Source organism: Molossus molossus, unplaced genomic scaffold (assembly GCF_014108415.1).
Source record: "Molossus molossus isolate mMolMol1 unplaced genomic scaffold, mMolMol1.p scaffold_m16_p_6, whole genome shotgun sequence".
NCBI classification, from domain to species: domain Eukaryota; kingdom Metazoa; phylum Chordata; class Mammalia; order Chiroptera; family Molossidae; genus Molossus; species Molossus molossus.
The window spans coordinates 109307579-109321153 of NW_023425399.1; the positions used below are offsets into that span (position 1 = coordinate 109307579).

General features: G+C 45.5%; 1 protein-coding gene across 3 annotated transcripts in view; it reads right to left on the reverse strand.

Annotated features, from left to right (window-relative positions):
* BCL2 (BCL2 apoptosis regulator) overlaps nt 1-13575 on the reverse strand; it is a 164259-nt gene that overhangs the window by 145897 nt on the left and 4787 nt on the right. Inside the window, exon 3 of one of the 3 annotated variants that reach the window (XM_036245652.1) lies at nt 8907-8982. The exons of the other annotated variants lie outside the window; for them this stretch is intronic. Within the exon in view, the coding sequence (XP_036101545.1) occupies nt 8907-8982 (76 nt within the window). The remainder of the gene's footprint in view (nt 1-8906; nt 8983-13575) is intronic. 3 annotated transcript variants of the gene reach the window in all.

The following is a 13575-nucleotide window of genomic DNA, read 5'->3' on the forward strand; positions in this document are numbered from 1 at the left end:
GGGAGTCAGCCTCCACGAAGCCCCCGGCTCCACCTCCTCCCATCCCCTATATTCTGGCTACGCTGACCTTGTACTGTTCTCGTCAGAACCTCTGGCACACTGTTTTTTTGCACATGGTACCCTTTCCCACTGTCCACGGGGAAGCTCCTACTTAACCGTCTAGACCCAGGCCTGGTGGCGCCTCCTCTGGGAAGCCACCCTTCGCTTTCTCAGGAAAGACTCACTGGACGGTAACACGTCTGCTTGAGTTGGTGCCCCCCGGAGACTGCCCTCTGTGAGGCCGGAGAACACGTCCAGAAACGCTGCGGCCCGAGCTCCCTGCAGGAGCCAGTGAGCACGTTTCGTTGTGCAAAGGTTTCAGCGCGCAGCCACCAGGCAGGTGTTCAGAGTTAAGGCCGCGCAAGGCAGCTCCCGGCGTCCTGCAGCTGGACAGGCCCTATGCTAAGTGTGCCGACAGCGCCGCCCTGCGGAGAGGGCGCTCGGACCCAGCGGTCCAACGGCACCGCCACCGAGTCACACGCCCGCGCAGTCCCTGCTCCGAGAAGCAACGGAACGGGTGGGCAGGTGCCACTCGAAGTCTCTCGGCCTCTTTTTGACTTTATTTTACTTTTATACGATGATTGCTTTGCTTCTTCTCCTTCACCCCATTCTGGAACGAACCATTTCACATAAGTGGATTTTTCAGGTGACCGAAGCCCAAACTTTTAAAAAAGCGTAAGCATTTGGAAGGGAGATGTTTTCGAAATGTATTACCCTCCCTCCCTGAACTCTTCAACTCTTCCCATGGACAGTCACCCCAGTCTTGATGACTCGGCAGCACTGGGAGGACGAGGAAGACTGTCCCGTACCACAAGCCAGGGTGACCTCAGGGGCTGGTGACATCTCCGTTGCTGTGTGCCCCACACAGAGGAGCCTCTGACAGCTGTGTTTCCGAGTCCCTGGGCCGGTTTAATAGCATGTTTATCTTCTTCCTTACAATCAGACTCTTACAATAATTTTTCTAACAATTCACAGGCCTCTCCTGCCCACTCAGTACCAGTTTACTGTATTTCGTGTTTCCACCGACTGGAAAAATATGATAACCAATCTTGTGAGAAACTTTTTTTTTTTAACAAATTGGGTGGAAAATTATTCAGCCTTAAAAGAAACGAAATTCTGACAGATGCTACCACACGTTGAACCTCAAGGACATTGTGCTTAGTGAAACTAGCCAGACACACAAGGACAAATACTGCCGGATCCCACTTACTGGGGATGCAGAACAGTCGACGTCAGACAGACAGAACGCAGGAGAGCGTTCCCGGGCCTGGGGAGGAGGGGAGGGGGACTCACGGTGTGATGGGTACAGAGTGTCAGTCTGGGGTGATGAGGAAATTCTGGAGATGGGTGGTGGCAATGGGACTGTGCTTGATGCCACTGAGCTGTGGGCTTAAAAATGGTGCAAATGGTCAACTTTACGCCATGTGGGTTTACCACTCCATATGTGATCTTTGTAAAAAGCAAGCCTGTTAAGAATGATGGACAAGCTCTTATGAGTAATGGGTGTGACCTTCAGCACGGGAACTTCTGTGACATCTTTCTGCAGAGCAGGGGCTGAAATTACTTCCTAGTTCCATCATAATCGCTAAACGGAGATCTCAGAGGTGTTCGTGGACTTTGCGGCCTTAAAGGCCCTTTCTTCACAAATTACAATACAGGTGACACGGGGTGCTCCTCACTTCCGCGTGGACATCACGGGTGACCTCAGGGGACCCCGGGCAGAACTCGCTCCCCTTTGCACTGAAAATCGCCGGGCCCGTCTGGGCATGGAATCCACCCCTGTCCTGAGGTCCGTCCCTGTAACCAAGAGGTCACATCTAAAGCCCTCAGAGAACAAAGATCCTAATTCTCTGAAGTCATTAGGATTTTAAGGATTTCTAAAAAGACATAAAGCGGCCTTTTAAATATTACACTGTTGAGTTATAGAGTATAAATTAGACATTTTAGATGATATTGGACCAACTTTTTAAAGCAGTCTGGTCCGTGAAAGAGAGAGGAAACGGCTGGGGTGTGCTCAGTTCCCCCGACGCAGAGCCCAGGATTTGGGGAACCTGGTGCTGAACTCTGTCTCGCTTAATGAAAGGTTACTATTGTCCCTCTGCCTGAATAATAATTTCCCTTCCTTTTTTGCTTCCTTACGAAATACCATGAAGGTCTACTCCCAAAGTTATAACATGTTGTGCCTGGGAGAAATGTTTAAGTTAATTTTTTATTTATACGTGCTTTATTCAACGAAGCCCTTGAAATCGTTCTTTTTCTTCTGAGTTTGCATTCCTGATTGGGCACACTGACTTTGAATTAGTTAACTAGTCCATCTATACCTGTGTCATAATGCAGAGGTACGTAAATTAATCAGAAAGCAGAAAAAGAGAGGCTTGATGAAGAACCCAGCAAGACTTTCCTATCTTGTCAGAAGTTCATGTTTAAGTTTCTTTAAGAAAGTAGTTTCCTGGCCCATGGTGAAACTCCCTGAGCCCTGCAGATCAACACAGCAGCATCCTGTGGAAATGTTATTATGGAAACACTGTGCTGTTCTAAGCCAAGCATATCCAAATTAAACCGAAGGGATGGAAATAACTCTCCCTTTGGTACACCCGGGTTGCTAAAGGTGGGTTTGTTTATGAGTAGAATAAAATTTACAGCTAGATATAAAAACAGATACATCATCATCTTGTAAACTTGAGTAACATGTCATTCCACTTCTGGAGTCTGAAAAAAACACCCAGGTCGTGCCTAAAATAAGAACGGCCAAGGGCTGAGGATCACACCCCAGGTAAAACCGCAGACTTCCCCACCTTCGGAAGCAGGCATGAGGCTCGTTACAATTGGAGAGTGAGATCATTTCTCCTGAACCAGGAGCACACTGTGGATTTGTTATTCACACACACACACACGCACACACACACACCCGTGGAGAGCTTCTGAATCAGGTGTCTGGTCTTGGTATGAAGCAGTTTTTACCACTCATGCTTCCAAGGCTATTCATGCAGACTAGTAGGAGCCAAAGAGGAGAGAGCCCGAAACGAAGTGTCCTCTCTCTTCTTTGAAACTATGAGAACTTTTAAAAAGGCACCTCCTACTTACCCAAACACAGCTAGACTGCTTGCTAAAGAAACACAGAAAAAAAACCCAAAGTTACAGGCCTCGAGTTGGTATATTCGATAGGTCTCTGGTTTAAATTTGTAAAAGTGTCTTTTAAGTCGCAGAGGACATCAGCTATCACTCACATTGCCCAGAAACACAGGCGGCCAAGTTACTTGACTTTGCAGAACCTCTGTTTCCTCATCTATGATTCCACTTCCTACCCTCAGGAGAGGTTATCAGGGTTAAATAATCTCCTGTCCATAAAAGTGTTACACCCAGAGTCTGGCACATGTTGGGGTTCAAACTTGCTAGCTTCCTTCCTTCCTCCTGACTGTCAGTGGCTGTGGCCAACGACCGATGTCGTGATAAATGGAAATGGGGGGAATGAGAGGGGCAGCAGGGATCAGGGAAAAGTGCTCCAAGTATTTTAGCCCAAAACAGTGGAAGTCTTTAATTCTGTACTGTGCATGGTGACCCATTTTAAACTGATAGTCAGGCTGCATTATACTAATACATACATGGATTTTAAGGTAGAAAACCATCTTTTCAGCTGTTAATTCTAAAAAGCCATTCAACCTCCTCTGTGTAAAGGGCAAAGAGGACCAGAAGCACCTCAAAGCCTAACTTAAGAAGATAAGATCGTCCCATCAGTGCTCCTGTATCATTTTGTCCTGTTCTTGTCACATTTCAGTCTGTCTAGTATCTGTGACCTCTGATGCTGCCACCAGGTTGGACGCGTGAATGGCACAGACAGTCCCTGGGTGCCACGTTTGCTGTCACAGCCCCAGCACTGTGACAGGTGCCCGCTGATTGAATAAGAAGTGGAACTAACACAGCCATGTACCCTGTAGACACGGGAAATCCTACTGTTGAAGGCTCCACCCTTTTCCAAACCCAATGAGCCCTTCACTAGCCACATTTCTGTTGGTTAGCTAAGGAGAGGAGCCCGATTTTAAAAGTCGATAACTATGTGGGTTGTTAGTTAGACACCAACCATCAAAACCGATCGTCTGTGTTCAGGGGCTATTTTCCGGCCCCCTCACGGGGAGTTTCAGAGAACGCTCACGTCCATCACTGCTGTCCCCCAAGGAGGCCCCGCCCACCTCACACGCACACCCCTCTTGAGTGAATGTGTGGGAATGAAGGACAAGCAGGTGGGTGCCTCTCTGCAGTGACCATAAAACACACTTTAAAAGCTAAAGCAAAGAGGGGAAAATAGCCTGAAAGAAAAGGCTATATTTTAATTTTCTGCAAATTTTTAGATGAAACACAAGAGAGGATACATGTTTAACAACTAGATGTATTTGATTCAGTTTCTGATGAGGAATCTGGTGTCCTCATGAAAACACATTCCAGAGGCAGCACTGTGTAAAGAAATAGCTATGCTGGCTGGTGTGGCTCAGCGGTTAGAGCATCAGCTCAGGAAACAAAGGATCTCCGGTTCGACTCCCAGTCAAGGGCATGTGCCTGGGTTGCAGGTTCAATCCCCAGCCCTGGTTGGGGTTTTGTGGGAGGCAACCAATCAATGTGTCCCTCTCCCTCCCTCCCTTCCATTCTCTCTAATAATCGATGGGGAAATGTCCTCGGGTGAGGATTAACAAAACAAAACAACAACAACAACAAAGAGAAATAGCTAAGGACTCCCGGCTGGGAATGAATACCAGCTCCTCTTGACTTACTGGCTCTCACATAGCTTTGTTAGGCAGTTTTCTCTTCACAGGGGAATAAACAAATAACAATAAGGGTGTGGGGAGAGGAAGGCAGAAACAAGTGGGAATATAATGCCTGCCTTGCCTAGGGTTTGTCCTCCAGATCAAATGGGCCAGTAGATACAAATCCCTTTGGGAACTTTAAAATCCTGCACGAGGGCAAGAAAACATGGCTATAAAATTTTCACCTGGAGGAAAATTCTATGAAAACTGCTTTCTTCCATAATTGAATTCATTCTTCAAATACACTTTTATTAACTGGTTGTTAATGAAGATTTATTACAATGTGAATTCTAACAAAATAAAGTTTTTCAGCCAGGCAGTGTTCATTTAAGAGAATGGGAAGTAAGGGGGGGAAATACTCCTATGTAACCACAATCACGACCATATTCTTTTCAAAAGGATTGTAGAAAAAGGCCACTGAAATTGAAGAAGAAATGAGCAACGTTTCGAAGCATTCAGTCAATCACTACACCTTCCAACAAACGTCTGTGCTCTGGCCCTAATCATTGCCCAAAGCGATCAATTTCTCGCTGCCCCCACTAGATTCCCCTCGGCCAGGCACACGGGCTTCCTGAGCGGGCCCTCCCGGCACTAATTTCTCGCCAGTCTCATTAACTGAATGAAGTGGAGCCAGAAAGTCCTTTCTGGAGGGAAGCCCTCCATGGCGGTCCATCTCCAGCGTCATCCCTGTGATCTGGCCTCCTCACTGGGGCGGGCTGGCTCCCCAATCCCTGCAGCTCACCACGTGCTCTCTCGCCTCTGGCCTTTGTCCTTGGTGTTCTGTCTGCTGGCCACACTCTGGTCCTCCTCCCCACTCCTCTGGGTTAATTCCAGCTCATCCTTCGGGCTTCAGCCCCCCTTTCTGGGAAGACGCCCTTGACTCTGGTGAATGCCCCTACTGTGATTGCGTTTCTTCTCTCCCAGCTGGACTGTACCTGCTGTTGGATGATCCTCGCCCCCCAGACTGTAAGCCACATCTAACCGGTTCCCATTGCCCCCTTACCCGCGGCTGGCGCACAGCACGCACTCAATGAAAAATACACACACAATGTGTGCGCTAAATGAATCACCAACGTCCTATTCTTTCTGCTTTAATTGTAAGATCCAGTCCCCCCCACATGATTACTTTCTAAAAACAGAGATGCGAGTGGGTCCTTCGTAGAAAGAAGGGGGACACCCTTTTTAATTCTGTGCCGAGCCGAACGGGTAGAGAAGTTTGAAGGCCAAGTCAAGCGTCTCCGCTCCTATTAAATTTTCCCCAAGTCTCCATAGTTTCAAACCACTAATTTACTCATTGGTCATGCCCTTTTGATATTCCTTCCAAAAGGTGTTTTCAAATTCCATTTGACATGTCCTTCCATCAGTTAATTTTTAATTGAGCTAAATATTAAATGCTCGCGTTCACCAGCCAAGGCGCGTTCGGCCGCTGAGCTCCATCGATGGCCCGTGTGATCCGCTCACACAGGCCAAGCATGAAATAGAAAACTAACAAGCCCTTAAGTGTATTCTCCAAGTATCATTTATGGGAAAGAAAACTACATTCAAAGAAGGCTTGTGCAATGCTGTCATTTTCTTTCTCTCCCTGAGCTGCAAGCTGTTACTAAGCAGACAAACGCATTTTCTCACGGATACGGAGCAGCCCGGGAAGCCCACTGTCACTGGATGTATTCATTAAGCAGGAATCTGGCAGCAGCGCCGGGGACAGATACTTTGGAAAACAGGCCAATTATCTGGGTGTCCTTTCTAATTTGAAGTTTCTGAATTCACTCCTAGATAAGCCACTTGAAGACGGCCTGGCAGCGGCAACATACCATGCAGATGGTCACCGAAGGAACGACAGGGAGGAAGGGAGGACGGGGGAGAAGAGAAAAATTTGCTTGTGGTTTCATTCATGGGGACAAATCTGTAAGCTGACACATCCCTCTGTTTAAAAAGTCCCTAGAGCAGTATGGTCAAGCTTCATTACAAGTAAACAAATCATACCATCTTTCTCAAACAGATGACACATGGTGAGTAATAAGACTTTGAGTTTGCTTCATGCCAGGGGATGAGGAGTCTCAAACTACAAATTCCACCAGTTGGTAAAACCACAGAAATGCTGCGGTGCTCGCGTCAACGAGAACAGAGAACTTGGCCCCAAGCTGCCCGGCCAGTGGTTTTATCCCTGACATCCCTGGTGGTCCTCTTGTCGGTCAATGTATGGGGAAACGAAATCAAAGGTTCTCTCACCTCTGGTAACACTGAGCTGTACTGACTCTACCTTCAGTCGGCTGCTTGTTTTCATGGGGACTGGAGGACCGTTGATCCCCGCAACTCTCGTGCTGTAGTTCTTTTATATTTGAGCTGCAGCACGGATCCGAAGGAAAGCCCACCTTGTCCCAGAGGGAAAACCCTGGACAAACCCCGATTTCTTTATGAATAAGGTGATGAGCCCGGCCGATGTGGCTCAGTGGTTGAGCGTCAACCCAAGCACCAAGAGGTCGCCGGTTCGATTCCCGGTCAGGGCACACACCCAGGTTGTGGGCCAAATCCCCAGTGGGGGGCATGCGGGAAGCAGTCAATTGATGTTCTCGCTCATCAATGTTTCTATCTCTCTCTCCATCTCCCTTCCTCTCTCTAAAAAAAAACCAATAAAGAGAAAAATAATAAGAGGATGAATAATCTCAGACATTAAGACTTTCACAGTCTGGATGGGGCTTGAGATATGACACTTGAGGACTCAGGGCACCTCGGCTCATGGATGTATGCTTTTCTGTGTAAACGAGACATGCCATGACAATCAGTAGGCTGGTGTCTAACGGTAGCATTAAGGGCTAAGAAAAGTTGAATGTTTCATATAAAGCAAAATCTAGACTATTCTTCGGGTATAAATGACATACTTTTTCAATGCAATGATGAAGGATGTAATCAAAAGGGTTAATAGGTATTTTACTTCTTTTTCATTTCTATTAAATATGAACCGATCTGTGGGCTGGGACATTTGAAACACACACACACACAATAACAAGGGGAGAGGGAAAACATCAGTTGGGTTAGGATGAGTTAAATGCCCCAAATGCCTCTAACAGAATCATTTTATTAATTCATTAATTCAATAAACAATCAATGTGTGCACCACTACCTTTTATGCTAGGTGCCAAGATGGGCTTAATGGGAGAAATCGTTTATTAAACGAAGAAGCCCCAGAGAAGGAGAACACCTTGATTTGGAAGCCCACCACAACAGAGGGTACGACTAGGGTATCGGAACAACATTAATTTCACTCAGGTTGAATTATTTTTAAGTAGGCAAACTGGTAGTGGGAAGCCAGCCTTTGAAGAGTAAAACTCCAAATTAATAACCTAATCCAATCCACAGAAGTCTACAGAACCCTTGTGGGGGAAGGTGGTATGGGAACAGCAGTAACAAGAGAAGGTAGAATCAGCAGCGGCCTTAGGACTACTTTGGGACTTGAAAGAAAAAATGAGAAATCCACATGGCTTTGGGGAAAAGGCCCCCAATTCTCTCTCGAGCTCCAGATCCTTAAGGCCAACTGCTACTGGGCACTCCACTTGGACATTCTACTGGAAACTCAAGCTGAGAATGTCCAAAATTAACTACATTGCAGTTACCCCACAAAACAGTGACTGTTCTTATCTTCCCTTCTCTCTTAAGAACAATATCGTTTTATGAACGAGCTGGGTTTCCAACTTGAGTCTTTTGCTTCTTCTTGTCCCTCATTCCTCACATTCAATCTGTTTACTTTACCATCCCCCACATCTGCCCTGTTTTCCCATTTCCCATTCCACCGCCATGGTCCAAACCTCCCACCAGGTCCCCCACTGTCCTGCCTTAGTCATTGCCAGTCTTCTGCAAGCCCACAGATGACTCAGACCCCTTCAATATCCTTCTAATGGCTACCAAGTTAAATAGAAAGCTCTCCACTTGGGACTCAGTCTTATCTTAGGAGAGATCTCTATGCCCCGATCGGGTCCAACTCTTTGCAATTCCCTAAACATTCCTCATACATTCTTACCTGCTTTGACTCCTGTGGTCCAGTCGCTTGAAGTGCCCTGTCCCTGTATCTCCTACCTTCATCTCTGGCATGAAACTCTTCCAGATCCCCTTCCACCTGGACCCAATTTCTCCATCCACTAAAGAGTGGAAACTGCAAAGTAATTTACATATGGATTTATCTTAGTCTCACTACTAGTTGGTAAGTTCTTTGAAGGCAAAGATTATCTTACTGTTTTTTTTGTACACAACTAAAACACCTGGCATAGAGCTTTGCACATAGTAGCTCTTAATAAATGGTTTTTCAGTAAAAAAAAAAAAAAAAAAAAGTTAGTGAGCATGATATCAAATAATCAGATCTGTATAACCCTATCCATTCCTACCACCGTCCTGGTGACTAAGACCTCGGGGCTAAGTTTTGTTCATTTTCCTTAAGAATCCTTCAAATCCTTTTCTTCTTATACTGTCACTTTAATACTTAGTAAGTGGCTTTGCCTCATTGTACTTATAATATTGTTATGAAATAGCTCAAAACCACCTCTAAAAGTTTTCAGTGTTGAGACACAGAGCGAGACAGAGAGAGAGGGGCTGGCTGGAATTCATCATGGAAATGGCTAGGAGACAGTCCTTAAGTGTGAGACTCGGAAGTGCCAACTGGCATCCTTTACGAACTTGCTTTTCTTCCAAAGAGATAAAAAATCGATATCTAAAGCTGATGATATAATTTGCAATTAATTTTACTCCTAGCCTAATTGTAAGAAGGTAATACATGTTGCCGATAGGCATGGAATGAACAGCACTAATATTTGTCCCTTAGTCTCTTAGAAAATTCTAATGCAGCTGAGCGGAATGTTTGGCTGCAATTCAATTTCTGAGCGAATACGCAGAAATAACATTCAACACGTTATAAAGCAGAAATCTCAGTGTTGCTTAAGGAGAGTTGGAAAAAGTCAAGAGAAGTCAACGGGCAATAGTCATCCCTCGTTTGGTGCTCCAAGTACTAACTGCATTCTCTTTTGAAGCTGAAGAAAAGATAGTGAAGGACAGAGAAATATAGAGACCTGGCCAGGGCTCAGTTGGTTAGAGCATCATCCCGATATGCCAAGGTTGTGAGTTCAATTCCTGGTCAGGGATCAACCAATAAATGCATAAATAAGTGGAACAACAAATCGATCAATCTCTCTCTCTCTCTTTCCCCCTCCCTCTCAAATCAATCAATAAAAAAAAAAAATAGAGAAATATAATAATCAGAACTGTCACAGGGAAAAGGCGTTGGTTTCCATGGTAAGCTCTCTCCTGAAAACTTGACGCTTCACTTGACACAGTGGGTCCTGGTTGGTCTCAGGAGACAGAGCCCGGAGGAGAATGAAATCAGCCATGAGCTTTGGAGTCGTTCTGGTGAAGTCGCAGAGAGCTGCTGAGCTGGTGATCAACTAGAAATGAAATATGGCTCTATTCCTGAATTCTGAAGGCAGAGCCAAGAGAAACATGGGAATACCAATCTCCCAAATCAAGGGTTTCCAGGGAAGCGTCACTCCGTGTGCAGCATGTCAGAGCGATGGGTTCTACAGCGAGGCTTCTGGAGAGTCAGGCAGTCACTTAAGCAAGCCACCCATGTAGCTCTTAGCATATCGCTACAAATGGCCACCCCGGCACGGCAGGGAGAGTCCCTTTCTCACATGCTGAAGAGGCTGTTTGGGGAAGTGTCTTCAGTATAAGCTATTTTAGTTGACTTCGGTAAGTCAAAACCCATCCAAGGCAACAGAGTAGCCGCCGCTCTCATCTCACATGGCAGAGATCTGGCCAAGGAAAAACCCGGCCGGCAGATTCCATCTTTTTCCTGCACAGGTCAGAATGTGTGGGCTGTGGAGGGAACGCACCGTCCCTACGGACAGAAGCTTTCATGCCCTGCTACCGCTAGTAAGACTGCAGTGGGGGTCAATTCTAGCTTGGGCCAGACCCCTTTTCTGCTGCCTCTTGCCGGTACCCACGCTTAATGCTCTTTCTTCAGGTGAATTCCACCATTCAGGTGTGGAACAGAACGAGGAACCACACCTAGGAGGTCTGTCTGTCGTGGGACCATGGGCAGGTAGAGGACACTCATGGGGGGTGGGGGTGAGAGGGCCCAAATGGCTTTGGAGAGAGAAATAATCACTCAATCATTGTTCCCACTGAAGGCTTTCTCTTTGACGGGGAAAGAGCGCAGAAGTAGTGTTAGCTCCACAGAACTGAGCATAGACCAGAACCAGAGGCAACCCACAAAACACTTTAAAAATGCAAACGGCTTTGTTGTAATTTCCAAAGTTTTACAACCTCCATTTAAAGAGAGAGGACCATGAGGCCAAGAAGTTAGATGGTGAACACCTGCTCTTGAGGAGTATGGGAACCAGGAATTTCTGCAAATGGCATTTGGAAGAGGAGGCTCTGATCAACAGAACAGTACTATAACCTAAAACCAAACCAAAACAAAAGCTCTCCCCCCCTCCCCCTTCCAAAGGAAGAACCCATGTTTTGGTTCAAAATCAACTTGCATTGTTCTGCATGTGAAAATGGTTTAAGAAAGACAGTTCTTCAAACGAAGCTATTCTAATCATCCTAATCAGAGCCTTGATTGTCTTTTACTTAAAAGAACTAATGAAATGCTTTAAGAACGACAGACTAGTATTTATTAAGTCTTCTTAATGTGTAGAAAGAGTGTTTAATGGGTAAATATTTAACAAGGGAACTCCCCCTACCTTTCAGTTCTCTTAAGTGTATGTCTGTGTTCTACAGAATTTCAAAATGTATCTACATTTCTCTTCCTATTTAAATCAGGCCCAATGCACACACGAACAGCCATATGGTTAGAAATAATCTCCTTAGACAAAGATCAATGTGTATCCAAAATAACATATACTTCATTTTCTTCTTCTCCCTCTAGCATCATGCCCATCAGGCTGCGTGGTGCCTGAGTTTACCAAGGCACTAGTACTGGCCTGAGTTTTGCCCCCTGTGCCCCAAAACTAACCCAGGGCACACAGAAGACTTGTGATCATGGGTGTTGAATAACCGTCGCAGTCTCTGGCTGACTTTCCTGGTCAGTTCCATTAAAGGTCAAACACTAATTTTGTTTGACTCGAACCAAGAGGGATGAACGAGAAGCTTCCCAGAGAAGCAAATTCACTGAGTGGCCTCTGTACCGAGCGGGGGGAAGGATGACCAGCTTTCGAGGCTACTGCTATACTTGAATAAGGTGATATTGGATTACCTTAAAAAGGTTTAACAGAACCTTTGAACCTCAAATACAATATATCTCTGGGGGGAAACCTTTCTCCCTGCACTCTACAAAGACGGTGTTGTTTTCCAGGCACGAATGCTCTTCTGTTGAATCCGGCTCAACCATCGCAGAGACACGCTGAAGTGGGTGTGGGGTGTGCTGAGTGGGAGAGATCACTCTGAATAAGGCACCCACACACCTGCTTTGTGAGTGGTTTATCATTCCTCCGAAAAGCTGACTAGGACTGGGGTAAAGATAAGGAAAAACTATGAGTTTGGCTTAAAAAAAAAAAAAAAAAAATCTGTGGCTTTCTGTTTCCTGGGGTGCTGTGTGGCCTAATGACATGTAAGCAATCTGAAATGTACCAGTTCGATCAAGGATTGCTAAAAAGATCAATCGGTTCTCACTAGAAAGCACAGCTAAAAGTAAGAGGAGTAAAAGCAAGCCGCATTTTCAACGGCCGTGAAAGAGCAACCCAGGCCCTAAACCAGAAGAGAGAACTGAGTGAATTATACAATTTCACAAAGGTCAAGAAATATAATTACTCAACAGCACATGACTGCAAACTCTAGGAGCAATATGTACTTTATTTTCCCCTACAAAATGAATTATTGAAAGGGGTCATGTGGTTCTTAGCAGGCAGAAAGATGCACTTTCCCAAGGAAAGTTCATCATTAAATATATCATTTACGACGGGATCGTCTTCAGGCTATTTTTAATCTTATCATTCTGCTGCCAAAATTGGCCATTAGCCGCTGATCCTCAGCCACTGGAAAAGTGATGCTTTTCCATGTATTTTGTACACAGGCATGAGGATGGTATTGCTTTCCAGCTAATCAAATGTTTTGGTAGATGTGGACGAGATACAGAAAAGAGAAACTGCTTGTTGACCAACTAATAAAAAGGAAGCTACCTCTACTGGATGTGGAAAAGTAAGTTTCTGTCTTCCTAAACCACAAAGACCAAAAAAAAAAAAAAAATGCGCACCACCATCTCATCAACAGAATGAAGCCAGTCTCCTGGTAGTCCACACACCACTCTCTTCTAAGACATGAAACTAAATATCACATTTCTCAGTGTGGAGGGTGCTGTCAATCTTCACTCACCATCACCTTGCCCGGACCCCAATCCTTCTCGTCTTGAAGCAGTGTTGGAGCTACTAAACCCATCTGTGTTACAAGGGGATAAAATAATAACTAGCGCAGCTATTAAAACAGTTAAATCTCCTGCCTTTCATTGGAGCAGAAAAGCCATCTTGCTTTTACGGGCGACGCCAACACAAACGATAGAGCTACCATGAAAAACATTCTGGAGAAGAATGAGCGTATCATAATTTATCTCCTACCGCCTTCATTCCAACCTGTTTCTCCCAAGGGTCAGGTCTAGTGGCCATCTGGGAGATAATCAGTATTCTAGGTAACACTACAGACCTGTGAAGCCACAGAAAGGGACACTGGAGGATCCATCCCAGATTGTCACTCTTTATAAAAG